The 19,746-nt window shown below is 34.8% G+C and overlaps 2 protein-coding genes across 2 annotated transcripts; one reads left to right on the top strand and one right to left on the bottom strand.

Annotated features, from left to right (window-relative positions):
* Positions 1-6,366: 6,366 nt before the first annotated feature.
* On the bottom strand, positions 6,367-6,831 carry LOC149395101 (uncharacterized). Its single transcript, XM_089614213.1, has one exon. It carries the CDS (start codon positions 6,829-6,831, stop codon positions 6,367-6,369), a length of 465 nt encoding a protein of 154 aa, XP_089470339.1.
* Positions 6,832-10,410: 3,579 nt separating this feature from the next.
* Positions 10,411-18,028, top strand: LOC149395100 (HAD-superfamily hydrolase, subfamily IG, 5'-nucleotidase). The gene is made up of 14 exons (XM_089616086.1): positions 10,411-10,615; positions 10,677-10,719; positions 10,805-10,981; positions 11,062-11,198; positions 11,283-11,432; positions 12,055-12,156; positions 13,233-13,397; positions 13,563-13,673; positions 14,189-14,286; positions 14,854-14,977; positions 15,053-15,142; positions 15,728-15,772; positions 15,865-16,185; positions 17,278-18,028. The coding sequence occupies exons 1-14, from the start codon at positions 10,571-10,573 to the stop codon at positions 17,305-17,307; spliced, it is 1,638 nt and encodes a 545-aa protein (XP_089472212.1). The 5' UTR covers positions 10,411-10,570; the 3' UTR covers positions 17,308-18,028.
* Positions 18,029-19,746: the final 1,718 nt, after the last annotated feature.

The raw sequence follows: 19,746 nt of genomic DNA, 5'->3' as shown, positions 1-19,746 counted from the left end.
CCTTAAAAGACCTTTGGACTAGCGCTTACTCTCCTAAACCGAGTGGAGAGTGTTTGGTGAAAGCCTTATGGTGTTCCTAATTCATCATTGAATATCCATTTTGAGTTTGCATGCTAGGAAAAGGTAGAAAGAACTCCGAAGATACTTGACTTGGACTCGATGAAAACTTTTACACGGGAAGCCTCAAGCTAGGTAAAGCCACACGAGAATTGGTTGAACACTTGTATTAATTGAGCTTTACTTGTGATTGTTCTTACTCTTGAGTCGATTTTGTCTAGGAGAGATGTTCATGCGAAACCAAGGCCATAGCACTTTCAACACTCATTTTTTTTAGTTTAGCGTAGCATAACTTCTTTCATTCTTCGGTATAGCTTTGTGACTTTGTTAAGTTTTGTGTGGTTGTGTTGTATATATTTTTGCTTTGTTACTTGAGGACAAGTAACGGTTCAAGTTTGGGGGTTTGATAAGTGAGATTCATTCACACTTATCTATGACTCTTAGATAAGAATCGAAGCTTGTTCTTAATGTTTTTGATATTATTTTGTAGTTTTCATTGCATTTTCAGGTTTGAGAGAGTATGAGAAGGTAGTGGTGCGAAAACGGGCTGAATCGGAGCTAAATCGAGCAAGTTATGGTCATTTGAAGTCAAGTCAACAAAAGTCAACGGAGGTCAACAAGAAGTCAGCTTCTCAAGGCTGGCGCGCCGCGCCTATTTAATGGCGCGCCGCGCCCCTGGTGACCAAATTTTCACCCGAGAGCTCGAGCGGCCAACGCGCAAGAGAGGCGCGGCGCGCCTTCAGAAATTCAAGAGTGGCGCGGCGCGCCTGTTATGTGGCGCGCCGCGCCAGGTGCTTTTTCAGAATTCTTGGAGCTCGTCTTTTAAATCATTTCTGGCCCTTGGATCTCATCCAAGGGTCCATATTTGCTCCGAAAACCTCTTCTAAACCCTCATATACACTTATTCAAAGAAAAAAAGAGGAGGCTTTAGCATAGAACACTTTAGTTTTTGTTTTGAAACCTTGAGAGAGAAAGTGAGAGAGAGAAAGCTAGGGTTGACACTCATTTTTGTTCTTGAGCTTGGAAGTGAAGAAGAAGAGGGAGAAGTGACAACCTCCATCATCCTCATCATCTCCATTTGTTCATCCTTAACTCTATCTCTTTTATTTGTTGTTATTTACTTATTTACTCCACTTAATGCTTTGTTGAACATATTTTAAGCTTTCAAGCATTCTATTGAGTTTTGTTGATTATTTTTATCTATTGAGCATTGAGTATTGTGATTACTTTATTGTTTTATCTTAGTGGAATATTGAAGTAGTGCTTGAGTTAATGAAAGCTTTGTTTGGTTGTTGAGATTAGCATTCAATGTCTTGTTTCTTTATTGTTTTGTTTCTTTTACTTATTTCAATTTTACTTTGTTTATTCTTAATTATGAGTAGCTAAATAGATTTGGGGTGCGATGTAGTTGAGTAGTTGAGTTGGTTGGTCAAACCTTTAGATTAGATTTTGTGCTTCATGGTTGGGTTGAGAGTGAAATATTATGGGTATGGGTTGTGTGTTAACGCTAATTAGAGTAGCTAACTAATTAGTGAACCTTAGACGAGTTTAGAAACCGAGAGGTAATAAACGAGTGAGCTCTACCCGTCCCATCATTAACCTTCCTAGAGCTATAGAAAGACTAGGGGGTAGATGTAGTTGATTGAAATCCCGGGCTAAATGCGGTTTTGTGTTTTAGTAGGACCCAAACCGAGAGGTGTAAGTTCGACACGTAACTAGATTCCTAAAGACTCGAGAGAGATTAGTGAATGTTTTAAGAGGGATTGAGACTAAATTTTACAACTCTAAACCCGAGCTTAGAATCGTACCAAGACCGACCGACTCGATGAAATAACGAAATCGCGCCCCTTCCTTTTAACTTGTGTTTAAATAGTGTTTTCACTTTTGTTTACATTTCATCTTGTTCTCAAAACAATCAAAAACCCCCCATTTTTCATTTTCCATAACTCGAAAAAGAAAGCTAGTGAGTTTGCTTCGGAAATAGTCTAGAGTCCTTGTGGGATCGATATCCGTGCTTTTGCACTTTATTACTTGACGACACGTTCGCTTGCGTCGTGTAGAATTTTTCTTTAGTTAAGAAAATTCCCATCACTATCAATATTAATAGTGGTCTAATGGCCAGTAGAGCCGCATTTAATTGATCTACTTACCAGTAGATCAGCTCTAATGGCCACAATTAGTTGATCTACTGGTCAGTAGATCAATTAATCATGGCTCTACTGACCATTAGAGCTGATCTACTGGTCAGTAGAGTAATATGAATTATTTTGAATATTGTATTAAAATACACTCTTTTTTGTAGATATGGATATACGAGATGGTACCTGCAATAGCAAAAGAATACGCTGAAGTGATTAGTGAAAGTACGTATCCACGCATTTTACGATGGAAAACTAAGATGTGGAATAAACGAAACTCTCCTAAGTTGAGCGATATTTCCAACACTATTGCAAAAGAAGAGGTAAGTTCATATAATAATGTTCATATAATATGATTAATTAAAAATATTTTAAACCATAAAATATTTATGATTTTTATCTTATATACAATGTAGATCATACAAGGTTTGTTGCTTCCAACGAGAAAAGAGAAGAAGATATTACGTGGATCCACTAAATTGTTGGACGAAGATGACGAAGTTCTTGATTCTTTGGTGCTAAAATTCCGCTCGGGTGCATTAGTACAAAGAAATATGAACGATGTGTCTCCCGTTCACATTGTTACTCCTCCACTTGATGTGCCTCTCGTGCCACCACCAATACCGCAAACTAGTACGTCTCCGCCAAACGTATCATCTACACCTCTTCATATGAACGATGGTACGTCTCCGCCGATCGTATCATCTACACCTTTTCATGTGAACGATGTCTCGGGTGTGCTCTTTAGTCAATTAAAAAGTTATTTTGACGAAAAGTTTAGTGACTTAAAGAGTCATTTTGATGAAAGCTTGAGTCAATTGAAAAGCACACTTATTCACGAGATTCGATCCACGGAGTCTCGTAGTTGCGAATTTCAAGACCGTGATCGCAACTTCACAAGAAATGAAACATTTGGGGATGATTATCATGATCATGAAGATCGCGGAGAGTATTACTTGACACCACCACGAGTTGTCGAGGAAGAGGAAAGAAATACTCACGACGTCGGTGGGCGGCCATTTAGAAATAAAAAGCGCTCCTTGTATATGCGAACTCCATATACGAGAAATATGAAGTTTCGTCGAAATCATGGCCTCAAGTTTGCTCCTTTACGTGAGGTATCGCATAGCAAGAATGCTTTGTTCGAGGAATTCATGAGAAAGTCGTATAGTGGAATTCCGATTGAGTGCGGTATAACGAGTCATAACAAAGAATTCTTCGAAGGCATCATTAAGGACGGTGCATGGTTTTCGAGCGAGGTATGTATTTAGATTTTTTTAATTTTTTTTTGTATTTAGATATCTATTTTAGTTGATAATTCATAACTTTTTCTCTCTCTTTATTACGAAGCAAATCGATGAAGCAATGTACGGTATACGGAAGCGGCAAAATAAGTTCAATGAGATCTTTGATCAAGATGTTGTATTTTTGGACGTCAATTTCACACAACTACTCATATTTGCCATGACGGACAAAGCTCAAGATGTGAATTACAAATGTGATGAAGGTTTGCAATCTTATTGGGTAGGTCAAACACCTAAATTAGATAAATCTTGGAAACACATGAAAGCATTATACACTATTCATCTTGTGAATGGTAATCATTGGGTGGGGGTTAAAGTAGATTTACAAATATGTGAGATATTTGTTTTTGATTGCAACATGAAATTGTGTGATGAATTTAATGTTGGAGCTTTTATGGAACCGCTTTGCACAATGATGCCAATCATGCTTAAGCAAAGTGGTATGTTTGATGAGCTTGGCGAAAAATTAAGAAGTCCATGGCCGTGTAAGCGGGTGAAAGATTTGCCACAAAATAAGAAGTAAGTGTGTAGATGCTATTTACAATGTCTATTTGTTAGGTAATCAACTTTGTGTTATTTTTTTAACTTTTGTTTTTTTGGTAAACAGGGGAACGGATTGTGGTATATGCAATCAAATATATCGAGTTTGATTCCGCCAGAGTAGGCTTTGAAGATATAAACGATGCTAACGTTCCACTCTTTAAGAAGAAGATGGCCGTTGATATTTTTGAAGGCAATTGGGAACCTTGACTTATATTCAATATATGTACTAGTTAAGTATATTACGTGTCTTGATACTTATTGTTTTTAGAAATTAATATGATGAACAAGTCCTTGAGAACGTTTTTATAGAAATGCAAGGTTCTACCGAGCGGTAGAGCTACTCTACTAGTCAGTAGTTTTAGTGGTTCTACTGAGCATTAGAGCTACTCTACTGGTCAGTAGATCAATATTACTAGTGGTTCTACCGAGCATTAGAGCTACTCTACTGGTCAGTAGATCAATATTACTAGTCACTCTACCGAGCATTAGAGCTACTCTACTGTTCAGTAGATCAATATTATTAGTCATTCTACCGAGCATTAGAGCTACTCTACTGGTCAGTAGATCAATTAATTATAATAAGATTCATCTATAAAATTAGTGACAAATTTGATTAAATTATGTTTTCTATGATATATTTGATTAAAATTAGTGAACAATTCATTAGAATTAGATTCATCTATAACATTAGTGACAAATTTATTAATATTAGATAGCTTCATGTATAATAACAAAGTCATATGAATAATTTAAAATTAATGAGCTTCATCTATAATATGTGTCCTATGATATATTTGATTAAAATTAGTGAACAATTAATTAGAATTAGATTCATCTATAACATTAGTGACAAATTTATTAATATTAGATAGTTTCATGTATAATAACAAAGTCATATGAATAATTTAAAATTAATGAGCTTCATCTATAATATGTGTCCTATGATATATTTGATTAAAATTAGTGAACAATTAATTAGAATTAGATTCATCTATAACATTAGTGACAAATTTATTAACATTAGATAGTTTCATGTATAATAACAAAGTCATATGAATAATTTAAAATTAATGAGCTTCATCTATAATATGTGTCCTATGATATATTTGATTAAAATTAGTGAACAATTAATTAGAATTAGATTCATCTATAACATTAGTGACAAATTTATTAATATTAGTTAGGATCATGTATAATAACAAAGTCATATGAATAATTTAAAATTAATGAGCTTCATCTATAATATGTGTCCTATGATATATTTGATTAAAATTAGTGAACAATTAATTAGAATTAGATTCATCTATAACATTAGTGACAAATTTATTAACATTAGATAGTTTCATGTATAATAACAAAGTCATATGAATAATTTAAAATTAATGAGCTTCATCTATAATATGTGTCCTATGATATATTTGATTAAAATTAGTGAACAATTAATTAGAATTAGATTCATCTATAACATTAGTGACAAATTTATTAATATTAGTTAGGATCATGTATAATAACAAAGTCATATGAATAATTTAAAATTAATGAGCTTCATCTATAATATGTGTCCTATGATATATTTGATTAAAATTAGTGAACAATTAATTAGAATTAGATTCATCTATAACATTAGTGACAAATTTATTAATATTAGTTAGGATCATGTATAATAACAAAGTCATATGAATAATTTAAAATTAATGAGCTTCATCTATAATATGTGTCCTATGATATATTTGATTAAAATTAGTGAACAATTAATTAGAATTAGATTCATCTATAACATTAGTGACAAATTTATTAATATTAGTTAGGATCATGTATAATATTTTTAAGTTTTATATGACTTTACTGAGCAGTAGAGCTGCTCTACTGGTCAGTAGATCACAATTACTAGTGACTCTACTGACCATTAGAGCTACTCTACTGGTCAGTAGATCAATATTACTTGTGGTTCTACCGAGCATTAGAGTTACTCTACTGATCAGTAGATCAATATAACTAGTGGTTCTACCGAGCATTAGAGCTACTCTACTGATCAGTAGATTAATATTACTAGTGGTTCTACCGAGCATTAGAGCTACTCTACTGGTCAGTAGATCAATATTACCAGTGGTTCTACCGAGCATTAGAGCTACTCTACTGGTCAGTAGAGCAATATTACTAGTGGTTCTACTGAGCATTAGAGCTGCTCTACTGATTAGTAGATCAATATTAATATCACTACAATTTAAGAAAATGAAAGTAATAATGCATGGTAACAAACATCCATGGACATACGATAAATAAGTCAATTCAAAAAATACATATAAGCATATTTTTTTATTTTATCAGTTCTTGCGTTTTTTTGATGGTGTCGACCTAGCTTCTCCTCCATTCAAAGGGCATCTTGATATGTTATGTCCAAATTGATTGCATTTTGAGCATCTATTCTTCCGCATCTTCTCTCCCACTGAAGGAATTCTCTTTGTCTTATTCCTGCCATTTCTCTTATGAACTATTGGAGGTATAACATCAACCAACTCTGCTTCTTTAGGGATATCCCACTCGCATTGTGATGGAACCGGGTATATTTTTTCTGAATACGCAAGCGACCATAAATCCACTGTGTAATACTCAGAGCTGTAATCACGCACATTCTCCAAGGTCTTCAAAGCTGCTAAAGCATGTGCACATGGAAGTCTATCGAGATCGAATACACGACAAGTACAACTTTTTCGACCCAAATCTACAACCGCATCGTACGTCCCACCAATGACCGAGAACTCATACATGTCAATGGGTTTTGCCGTCATTGTTTGGGCCTTAATGAATCTCCTACGAAGAATAGTCTCAACCTCTGGTGTGAAAGTAGTGTTGCACGATGACGCTTCATTTCGATGCTTGTAGAACCAATCCGATGTCAACTCTAGAATGGCGTCAAGCATGGAAATTAGTGGGTACTCTCTAGCTTCCTTTAAAGCGTGATTAATCGACTCAGCTCCTCCCGTTGTCATAATATTATACCGATAACCACCAAAATAAGCTCTAGACCAATGACTCACATCCATGTTTGTAGTTAAATATGTTGCAAGTTGATTGTACCTGTTTTGAATCTTGCTCCATGACTCGTTGAATCGCGAAACTTGGTATGCTTCAGCCGCCCGTAGAAATAGATTGATGGCATCCGAACAAAAATAATGTGATTTGAGATTTTGCTTGATATGCCACATACAGTATCCATGTCGTGCATTCTTGTAAACTCTTCCCAACGCGTTCTTGATGCTTTGATTTCTGTCAGTAATGAAGATGACATCGTCATCATCTCGTACGATCTCTTGAAGCTTTGTTAAGAACCATATCCATGCATTGTCATTCTCTGAGTCCACAACAGCCCAAGCAATAGGATAACAATGACGATCACCATCTTGTGCCGTAGCGACCAACAAACAACCTCCAAATTTTGTTTTCAAGTGCGTCCCATCTATCACAATAACTTTTCTCATGCATTTGTACCCTCTAGCCAACGCTCCGAATGCTAGAAAAAGATATTTGAACCTGTTTTTTAAAATATATAAAATTTAGTGAATATTATGAATAATAAACACATAATGTACTTTAAAATAAGGAGTTGCAAAAGATATGAATGCAAAAATAACCTGGTATATTCGTCCAACTCTAAATGCGTGATTGTGCCGGGATTAATATTTTTCAACATGTACAAGTAAGATGGGAGCAACTTGTAGCTCTCTTCCGGTGAACCTCGCCTAAGATTATTGGCAAGTTGTTTTCCCCTCCATGCTTTCCAATAGGAAATCTCAACCCCTTGCGAGTTCATCATGCCCATTATGCCCTTCGGTGTTGGTGTTTGCTTAATTTCTTGGAAGTTCTTTTTCACCACCTCTGCGACCATAGCAGCACTTGCTTGACGGTGTTTCTTTTTCCGTTTATCCAAACTACAAGTATGAACATTATGATGCGTTCGAATACTAAAGAAGTTAGTGTTTGCCAACTTAACTGCTCGTAGATGCCAACTACAATGCTCCCGATCAACACAGTCAACCACAAACACTTTCTTACACGACTTTACTATCTTCATTTCAAAACAATTTTTAATCGCCGCGTCCAACAACATATTTTTCAATTCATCCTTACTTTTGAAGTGTTGGCCTATTTCAAAGTTTGTACCATCTGTGAAGCTATATGGCTTATTAGATCTTATATCGATTGATTCAACGTCGGATTCAACAAAAAATTCCGACTCTCGAAACATTTCTGATGGTGACGTCGGTAGTAAAGTAGACGTCTCTAACTCATGCTGTGGGAGACTTGATCCTCCTACTAAGTTGGTGGTTTCATCTTCAATGTCTTCCATTGTAGCTGCAACGACATTATTATTATGTGTTAGTATACAATAAAAATAATAAGCATTAAGATTGTTGAAGGGTCAAATTATTACCTGTTTTCAAAGTGTTGTTATGATTTCCTTCTAAATCATTACCATTTGCGTCATCTTCCTCAACTTGAGTTTCATGATTAATTTCAAGTTTCTCTATGAATTCTACACGGAGTGAACTTCTACGGTTTTTTTCATCACGATCCATCAAGAAACCGTATACATCATCGTCATCTTCTATGTAGATAGGATCGTATGCATCCCATGAAGTTGACATAAAACTTAGCTTCAAGTCTAGCTTACTTTTATCCACTTTGAGTTTCACATACAATTTTTCAATTAAGTCGGCTAACTTGATCTCGATATTTATGACGATGATAACAGGCTTATCATTCTTTTCACTAACCCAATGATGCGAGCCATCTTCTTTTTTCCACTTTCCATTGTGATAAACCGTTATCGTAGTCTCCGTCATTATCTACAAAATGATAATTAAAAATTAGAATACTAATGATAAATTTAATATACAATATGAAAATTAAAAAGTAGAACACTAATAATAAATTTACTATATAAATCAACTTTGTTCATGAGATATAACTATGTCACTCTACTGATCTAACTCTCGAACTCTAATGCTTAAATCAAACTCAACTGCTCTACCGATCTACCTCTGGAACTCTACTGCTTAAATCAAACTCTACTGCTCTACTGATCTACTGATCTACTGCTCTACTGCTCTACCTCTGGAACTCTACTGCTCTACTGATCTACTGGTCTACTGCTCTACAGCTCCGGAACTCTACTGCTCTACTGGAAATTACCAGTATCAGTAGAGTTTGACGATCATCTTCAACATTCGAAAATATTTTCCAATCAAAGTTTCATTGAGTTGGATACATATTTTTCTGGTTCAAAACTAACAAAGTTTTCAATCTAACACAACAAAAAGAAGTATCAAACTCAAAATATAAAAATTTAATTGATGAAACTACCTAAACACAAAGCCTTAATTTGTTTAGGGGTTGAGTTTTTGCACCGTCAATATCGTCGCCGTCGTCGGAACTCGACTTCGCCACCGGAATGTCTACCGCCCGAATGAAGCTTCACTCTCCTCGATGATTGACCCCGATGATTGGTGTGGTGTGCAAGCGAGAACCCTGTACCAACGTACGTTGTTTATTTTTTTCCCTTTCAATATGCGTTCATTTGCTGTTTTGTTTTAAAAAAAATAATAAAAAAAAGAAAAGGGTATATTGATGAGGTATTATTTGTTTAAGAGGGTACTCACCTAAAGTTGAAACTTTTAAGTGCATAAAACAAAACGTTGTAATTTTAAGGGCAAAAAGCAAAATTACCCCTATATATAATTGGTTTAGAAAAACGGAGAACGCCGCCTATTAATCGTCAAATGAATTAGTTTTTGGGTTACTCGTGAACGAAAGTAGATAAATTTGTTTTATTTGTTGTGTTCGACAATTTTTTTTATGAAATGTAGTTTTTTGTTGTGATAGGTTTCCTTTTCGACAAGTTAAAATTGTATGTTATTTAGTTGTCGTTTCATTTTTTATATTTATTTTTGCCAAAATATCGACGAGACTCTATTTCATACTGCTTAATTTCCTAATTACTATTATATTGCAATGACCTTTGCTATATTACATAATTTTAATGTCCGTGACTTTCATGTAAATTTAATTAAGGAGATCATATTTCCTTAAACTTTATATTAAAAACTCGAAACAGTAACAGTGACATAAAATACATGCAAAATCACGATAACGCCTAATTGGTCAACTTACACATATTGCGTAGAAATCGAGTATATACGTCTGTTTTCTCTACAACTTGAAATTTATTAATATTTTAAAATAAAAAAATACAAGTAGACATGGCAAGTCAACGAGTATTACATACTTAAAAAATACTTCAATGATTATTTGTTAAAAAAATAAAGGGGTTTCAATTTCAAATACAGAAAGGCGGCTATAACTCCTCGTTAGTCGCAATCCAACTACTCGGGCGTTCTATCACTTTCGTACTCTATCTCGGACATATATATAGTCCATTTATATTGTTCACTTTCATTTCCCTCTCCAAATATCAGAGTGAAAATTAAAACCCTAGCTTCGAATGCAAAGCTGAACACCTCTCGTCCCATGGCGTCTCTTCGCACGCTTCGTAGACTTTCCTCGAGCTTTAGTGTACGTTCTCGATGTTCAGACTGTAATTTCTTTTACATCATCTTAATTCGTTTTGTTGCAGAGGACAAGCATCAGAGGCATTTCAGTCTGTGGAGTCGCAGAAGGTTTTTATTTTCCTTTGGTTTTGGTTGTTGATCTGATTGTTTATTCGTATTTGAAATCCATTTTATGCTTTTTCAATTCCTCAAGGTTTTGGAGCTGGAAGGTATAGGTGCTTCCGCGCGGTGGCACCGACGGCCGAGAATGTCGTCGTCGAGGACGAAGTTCAGAAGATTCGGACTGAATTCGAGGATGCCAAGAGGAATTTCTTCAAGATTCCAGAGGCCGTGTCAAAGCTGAGTCAGACGATGAAGATGAATCCGGAAGGTTTGTAATGGCATCTACTTTTTGTTATTGTTGCGTGTTTTAGCTCGATTGGTTGATTGGTAGTGTCTCTTGAAAATCAGGGATTTATGTGAATAAGAACCTGAGATTGGACACTGTACAAGTTTACGGCTTCGATTATGACTACACGTTGGCACATTACTCGCCGGATTTGCAGACTTTGATTTACGATCTGGCTAAGGAGCATATGGTCCATGAGGTTATATTTATTTATTTTATTTTATTTGTGCCTGATAAGCTTGTCAATGTTCTGGTTCTGAGTTTTCTTGTGTGATTGTTTCAGCTGCGGTATCCTGACATTTGCATGACATTCGAGTATGATCCGACGTTTCCCATCAGAGGATTATACTATGATAAATTGAAAGGATGTCTCTTGAAGCTTGATTTCTTTGGCTCAATTGAACCAGATGGATGCTACTTTGGTCGCCGTAAGGTACATCATGGGATATCTCTGGTTTATACGTCTATCTCAGTTCGTGACATCTGTTTGGATATTTGTGATGATTGAATATGTTTTTTCTTTCTTCATGATCTTTAGAATTAGGCCTTTGCGTCAATTTGTCCAATAATATTTTTTTGGACTTGACCTGCAACCTTTCTTGGTGTGAGCGGGGTCAATTTGTCCAATAAATAATTTAGGTATTTCAATTTTTTTTGGTATGGCAAAGGAATATTTGCTGCGCCGATTAGCTTTTTTACATCAAGGCTTTAAGCGAGTATGTCTTTTTGTTTGTTTGTTTAGTTGCTTAATATTTCATTATAAAAAGTAATTTGTTTTGCTGTGAAAGCAAACAAAGTGTCGTATCATGTTTTTTTATTTTCCGTGTTAGTTCTTTATACCATTATAAGATTCAGCTGATACGTTTTGTTGCTGATGCACTCCGTCTTATTAGAGTATAGTCAAGCCTTACATGCTATGATCAAACTTATCAATTTTTATTTTTATTTTATGGGGTCTCTCTCAATACTATTCCTTTCTGCTGTGAAGGGATGCATGTAAATTGTTTATTTGCAATTTTTTTCTTGGGGCCTAATGGCATATTTTCGCATTCCAGCTTAGCAGGGATGAAATAACAGAAATGTATGGAACTCGGCATATTGGTCGTGATCAAGCACGGGGCCTTGTTGGTTTGATGGATTTGTTCTGCTTCAGTGAGGTCAGTTTTGTGGAATTCTTGTGTTTTGAAAAATCAATACATTATTTATGTTCACACACCATGGAAAAGAAACCCTTTTTTTTTGCTTGGTGGGCATGTCCTGAAAAAGTTTAGTGTATGAACAGTGAATATTCAATGCGTTGCAATAATTGGATTGTACGAAATAATAGCAAACACATCTCTCTTGTATCAAGCAATGTGAACGTTAAAATATTATAATCCGATTTGCTAGTCTGATCTTAACATTCTGATTTACCTCAGTGTCTGTCTAGGTTGTTCTAGATTGAGTAATGAGTCCCGTAGTTGTTTGCCTTTTTTTATTTGCATCTCCAAAGAAGTGACACATCATGATTGTAATTTTCATCAGTGAGTGCTTTCTATTTTTCCTACATTGAATCTCCTTTCTCCCAGTTATGACTTCAGAAATAATCTTCGGAGCTATTATATCATCAAAATTAGCAGCCTGAATCTATTTCCTTAGAAACCATTTGTTTGTGCGAGAATGGAGGATGTGGTGGGGGAAGACATGAGTAAATTTTGTTTAGATAGAAATATTGTTGGAAGATGAAGGGTGACTATTTGAAGAGATGAAACTAGTTTAGGAATGGTATCCTATCTTGCCAATTTTCTTTTTATTATTGCTGCTGAACAAATCTGAGTACGTTCTGTCTTTTACCGACAATGAGGGTTCTGGTGCTCATATGGGGTCAGAGGAATAAATGACTTTAATGATCACAAGACTCTAAATATAGAAGACTTGTGGGATTCAATCAACTGCTCTACCGCGCTTTGGAAGTTCACTTTAGTCAAGGATTTTCAATCTTTTTATTTTTCCGTTCTCACCCATGATTGGTCCTCGGCTATCTAGTTTGTATTTTACTTTGGCTTACCCAGGGCTATCTTTTATTTATTTTTAATTGAGTTTATTCTAAAAACAAAATGAGGATTCTGGTGCAGCTTTAAAATCAATACGGTTAAAATACTTTGTTAAGGATGATAATTTCTCGTTGAGGTGCCGTTTTCTTACTAATGACACGATCAAAGGCTCAAAGCTGATTACGTTTTCAACATTGTAGGCATGCCTCATTGCAGATATTGTGCAGCACTTTGTTGATGCTAAGCTGGATTTTGATGCTTGCTACGTGTATGAAGATGTAAATCGTGCAATTCAGTATGTTCATCGAAGTGGCTTGGTTCACAGAGGCATTCTTTCTGACCCTGATAGATACCTTGTAAAAAATGTAGGTTATCATGTCTTTCTGCCATATAATGTAATTACATTATTGGAAACTGAAGTCATGTTTTTTTTTTTTTTTTTTTTTTTTTTTTTTTTTTTAATTATATTACATGGCTGATATTTACATCTCCCACATAAATGGTACTCCCTGTGTGGATTGATATGCCAGGGTCAATTACTACGTTTTCTGACGATGCTGAGAGAAAAGGGAAAAAAACTTTTTTTGTTGACCAATTCTCCTTATTACTTTGTGGATGGAGGGATGCAATATCTTATGCAGGTATACTTTTCTCTTTTTTCGTGTCTTATATCATAAACAAACTTTATATGGACTGAGGTGAAATCCTCAAAGGTCAAAAAGTGGAACTAAAACACATAATAGAAAACCAATTTTATACTAATTCTCAGATTTCGATGAGCAGCGAAATCTAGGCTCAAATTTTTTTAAAGGTGTTGATACTTAACGTTCGATAGTCCTGAATCTAATTTTCTGCATCTTTTGAATCTTGAAATTTGAAACATCCTTCAGATTTTTCATGCTCTTGTCCCACAATCGTTCACTCTTTATTTTCCTAAACAAACATTCATTTTTGCCACCTTGTTCTGGGAATGATTGCGTGATGTTAACAATTTTCAAGGATTTTCTGTATGGAGTTACAATCTATTCTCTTCCCCATTAAAACTGTGTGTAACTCATTTTCCATATTTTCTATACGGAAGATGTACTGATATTTTCCTCCTTTCACCCCTGGTAATGATTGTGAAATCGCCTTATCTGACTTGAATTTGTATCAGGATTCTCTTGCTGAAAAAGAATCCTGGAGGGATCTTTTCGATGTTGTGATAGCGAAAGCGAACAAGCCCGAGTTCTACACATCAGAACATCCGTTCCGGTTTGTGATTCTATCTCTTTCTAAGCCTTCAATTTCATGCAAAATAAGATGTATTAAATCTGTTTTTGCGTCTGTCAACTTGTCATCAGCAAGAATGAAACTATTATGCTTAAATTCCACATATGTCATAGATGTTTATTAGAAGAAGACAAGAACGAGTTGTAAGTTTTTGGATATGCTTCATCATTTTGAACCAGATACGAACCACGATTTCTATCGATGCTGCCTCATAAGTTGTTATGCCTATAGGGGTGTATGAAGCTGTTAATGGTCTCAAATTTGTTAAAATGAACTCATCTTAGGTTTTTATATCAAATTATCAATTCCTCGTGCCAGTGGTGTTTAAAATCATTTTACTATGAGTTATGTCGAATGCTCTATTTTTTCTTTTCCCGTCTGATCTCCTTTTCGTATTATAAAAGCTTGGAACGATCCCATTCTTGCCTCCTCATTTTCCCTTTCGTGCCCTTTTTTGCAAAGTGCCTTGTCTTCTTAGCTTCACTATAAAGCTTTAGTCTATGCTGATCAGTTCTCTACTCGGTTTTCTTCTCTGCTACCTTCATCAAGCTACTATGACTCCGCAAAGGATACATTAGCTTTTACAAAGGTGGACAGATTTCTACCAAATGAAACCTACTACCATGGTTGTCTAAAATCATTTCTCGAAATCACCAAGTGGAATGGCCCAGAGGTTTGTCTCCGTTTCTTCTAGTTAAAAATTTAGAACAGAACATTTAGATTACTTAAATAAATGGCTGCCTTCTAGGTGATATACTTTGGAGACCACCTATTCAGTGACCTGAGAGGACCTTCGAAAGCTGGTTGGCGCACAGCTGCAGTCATTTATGAATTAGAAGTATGTTGTTTTTCCTTTCCCTTTCAACTTGGTTTTTACTTGTTTTGTTTCTTTTAATCTTCTCCTGACACCGTTAGTGCTTTAGTTTTCTCATCAGGATTTCAATAAGCAAATGCTTCATATCATGTCTAGGAGATGGGTGGCAAAATAATCTTGGCATATTTCTTGTTGGACGTTGACTATCACGTGAGGATAGTAGTGTTTCATTCATAGTTGAACCGAGTTTGGCAGTCAATAAATTATTCTTTCCCTTGCCTTGTTTGGAGTGGGAACTCGTGAGCAATATGTATGTGCATTAGGTTATTCGGTATATCAAAGGCTCTGTATGATATTCAGTCTGATGATATGACATGTGAAGTAAGGGGGTGTTAACATAGATTAGTATTGAATTAAATAATATGAGAAAGTTATATGGAATTTATGAATAGAGAAATTAAATTCTGGAATTCTACCAGTCTATATGAATTGTTCCGAATTTGGTACGATTTTCAACTACATATTTGCTCGGTGCTATTGGATTTCAGTTTGGCCATACATTTCCCTCAGTTAATGGTCTAATCAAGTTTTATTTTAAATTATATTCAGAATGAAATCCGTACACAGAATGGAGACGCTTACCGTTTTGAACAGGTATTCTATATACACTTTTTCTTAAGAGTGAAGAGATCTAGATTTCGCAGGAGATGTATATCTAACGTCTCTTTAATTCTCTCCCGATGCAGGCGAAATTCCACATAGTTCAAGAACTGCTCGGAAAACTTCATGCCTCTGTCGCTATCAGTGTTACAACTCGTGAATACAAATCACTGTCGGAAGAGCTCAACATTGAACGTCAAAAGGCACGCTCTGCGATGAGAAAAATGTTTAATAGGTCATTTGGAGCTACCTTCCTTACGGATACGGGCCAAGAATCTGCCTTTGCGTATCATATACATCAATACGCAGATGTGTATACCAGCAAGCCAGAGAATTTTTTACACTACCCTCCCGATGCGTGGTTGCATGTGCCATTCGATATCAAGATCATGCCACACCATCTGAAGGTACTATCTTTTTGTTTTACAAAATTAATAAATTCCGCCTGTCTTCCTTACTGTTTCCCGACTTCTCGTTGAGGGTTTAGTATCATAACATTAACCCCCGTTTCGAACCTAGAATATGCAAGAAAAAAACTTAAGTATTTTCCTTGTCGTCTTTGGATTAAGGAAAATTTGAGGGAGATTTCTTGCAAGGGAAAATATGGTTGAAAAAATATAAAATTAAGCGTGGATTCCAATTTCCTTTGTAAATGGCGAGGAAAATCAAATCTAAGGGGATTCACTTGTGTGCTGGCACATGTGCTTTCCCTTCCTAAATTTTCTCATTTTAATAGCTCTCCCCTTTAAATTTTCTTGACACATCCAAACATTGATAGTAAATTAGTTAACAAGGAATCTACTTATTTTCTTTTCTAAATTTTTCCATGACTTTTAAGCACAATTTTTCATCGCTATTTTTATTTTCTTTTCCGGGTACGAGCCGAAGGTGAAATGCCTTACTTTTGGCACCCGACTTTCATTGTGATTAGTATCATAAAGTTGGTAAAAAGTGGAATTGAGTGGTTGGTTATATGCCATTCTGTGTCTCACGCAATGCAATTTTTTTTTTTAATTTTAATTTTTTTTATCTATATTGTTGCTCTGGAAATGGATTATTGTATCATTGTGTATGGTTGCTTTGTTCTCAATATATTCTGTTGGAACAGATCAAATTTGTTAGATATGAAACAGGATAACCAGGATTTACTTTCTAGGTTTGTACACGTGTTAAATATCCTGACGAGTTAGAATTGGTCGACTGTTTTTCCTTTTCTCTGAGTATTGAACGACATAATTATTACAATTGTCTTGGTATTAGTAGTTCTGGTAAAATAAATCATTAAAAAAACTACGACGACGGTCGGTGATAAGCACATGTGCTATCCATCCAGTCCAAAGTGTAGTGTGTTTGAGTAAATAGTTCATTGAAAAAAAAAACTATCCTGCAAAAATGGGTTGACTAGACATGAGCTCTTAACCGAAATTCAATTATAAACCCAGTCATTTTTCACTATACGTTTCCGGATTTCTACTAATGCGTTATTTTAATACTTTCAGGTTTCCTCGAGCTTGTTCAAATCAGGTTGAAGTACTTTGAACAATATACCTAGGAAATTGGTAGTTGTTTAACTTTCTACATTCATTTGAAGCCACACCATGGTGAGTGACCATTTCACCGCTATCATGGTTTCAGAATAAGGCTATAAAATGTGTCCATGCTCCGAAATTTTGGGATGATCGGTGTATATAGTAAAGTTCATCTCGTAGCATGCATCACATATTTCGACTCTTTCTTCTGCATTTCAATATTAGAAATAATAAAAATATAAAAAAAAATAAAATGAGAAATCTTTCTCTCTAGTTATATTTTCAAAGGGTTAAAATCTCGCGCGAGATGAGGGTATCTCGCGCGAGATCTCGCAAAAATGAAAGCTGCGAGAAGGGTATGAGTTTATCTCGCGAATTGTTGCATTTTTCGTGAAATCTCGCGCTATTTCTCGCATCTCTCTCAATCTCGCGATATATCTTCATTTTTCGTCTGTCATACGTTCATTTTTGCTCAAATTTCGCCGTTTTTTCGCCATTTTCTACGGGATAAGTGTTCGGGTGTTATTTTAATGTTTTTTAGTTAATTTTTGAATGGATTTTCCGTCCGATTTAGACTTTAGAGGTTGATTTTTGAATGATTTTTTAATGAAATTATGATGTACAAAGAAGAAGACATAGATTTTGATCTTTGAATATTTGTTCACTTGATTTTAAATGGATTTTTTATAATCCGAATTTAGGTAGTTATTTTAATAATTACATGATATTGTTAATGTTGATGTTGTTTTAAAATGAGTTTTTTTATCCTAATTTAATTATTTATTTTGTTGATTTAGATGTAATTTGTAATTAATTTGATCTAAATGTGTATTGATTTGTACTCTATTAGAATTCTATGTGTGAAATGTTGAAAATTTTATTTTAAAATTTAATTTTTGTGTATTTAATTAAAAAATTGTTTAAATACCCCGCGGAATAATCTTTTTTAGATGGTATATCCAGCGGAATTAGTTTATCACACGGTATGAGATACTCCGAACGTTCATCAAATACCACGGAATACAACGGTACGAGACGAGATATCCCAAAATTAAAAGTGTGGTACGACCGCGAGATGCGAGATTTTAATCATTGCTTTCAATCAAGACTTCTATGGGGAGCGTCAATTCACTATCTGAATCCAAGGCTAAAAAGTCAACATTTGTCTTATTTAGCTGCAATAGGACTTTCAATCATGCAGTTAATGGAAGAAACTAAGCTCAACTGTTTCGATTAACGCCATTTATTGTAATCTAGTGACAGTTATGTTTCAAGATTGTGATTGCTCGTAGCAACGTGGATTAGCTAAGCTTAGTTTCAAACCTGATTAAGACATGGTAATAAATTAGTATATCCGAGTACAAATTTGAGTGGTATAAATGGATAATCCGTGGCTCCAATTTTTAGTTGGGTTTTTACTGAGACCGGTTTCAGATTTGTTTCTTTTTTTTTTTTCAGCTTATTTTGTACCAAAGATTAGGCTCGGCTGTTGAAACTAATGAGCCCTTTTTTATTTATTTATTTTTTTTTTTTTATTTTATATAAAAAGACAACTAGTTTGGCAGAGGGTAACGAGCATTAGAGTTGATTGGTTTTTAAATGAAATGTGGAACATAAAGGAAACGAAGTATCGAAATTTATAGATTGCCGAACTATTAACGGCTTTGCATTAAAGATAGATTACCTAAACATCTTTCAGGGTATTATTGTTTTTTTGTGACCTCGTTAGCGCGCTTTTTCCATTCTCTATTTACACGCAATTTCTTTATTTTCCATTGGGTTTACTTGGAAAAACTCGTTTTTCAACTTAATTGTGGTTTCATCAAGTTTTCTTTCCCTGTTTGAAGTTCTCACAAATGCCATAAAATGGAGTGTCAAATTTATATTTCTTCTCTGAATCACAAAGATTGCTTAGAAAAATATATATGAAAAAACATGAACTTGTTCAAAAATTAAATTGAGTAATGGTGTTTTCAAGTAAGATAATCAACGTGCGTACAAAATCTCCAAAATCGTTATATTTTTAACACTAATTTATGAAGAAAAGAAAACTGTTCCACACAACTTAATATTAGTGGAGATTTTTAACATGCTACGTGAAAATATTCAATTTAGTAGATATACATTAAACCACAATACACAATTTAGAAACTAGTTTTCTGTTAGGGGAAAACCTCGAAATTTAAAAGTTAGACCAAAAATGAATTAGGTAATGGAGTGACGATATTATTAAACGCAATTGCGAAAGAAAAGTCATTAACGATTCATGCGCTCATTTAAGATGCATTTTTTTTAGGGTTATTACGCTACTACAAATTTGGTTTTCTGATGCGCATGACTATCAGGTGCGACTAGTCGCACCTAAAAGTCGCATCTAAATGACTTTCGGGTGCGACTAGGGTTAATTAATGGAAAAAATACTTAAATGTTTATCCAAAA

This window comes from Urtica dioica, chromosome 5 (assembly GCF_054948205.1).
Source record: "Urtica dioica subsp. dioica isolate 48M chromosome 5, U.dioica_male_clone48M_v1_H2, whole genome shotgun sequence".
NCBI classification, from domain to species: domain Eukaryota; kingdom Viridiplantae; phylum Streptophyta; class Magnoliopsida; order Rosales; family Urticaceae; genus Urtica; species Urtica dioica.
Note: the sequence above shows the minus strand (reverse complement) of the source record. Positions and strands in the feature narration are given on the sequence as shown.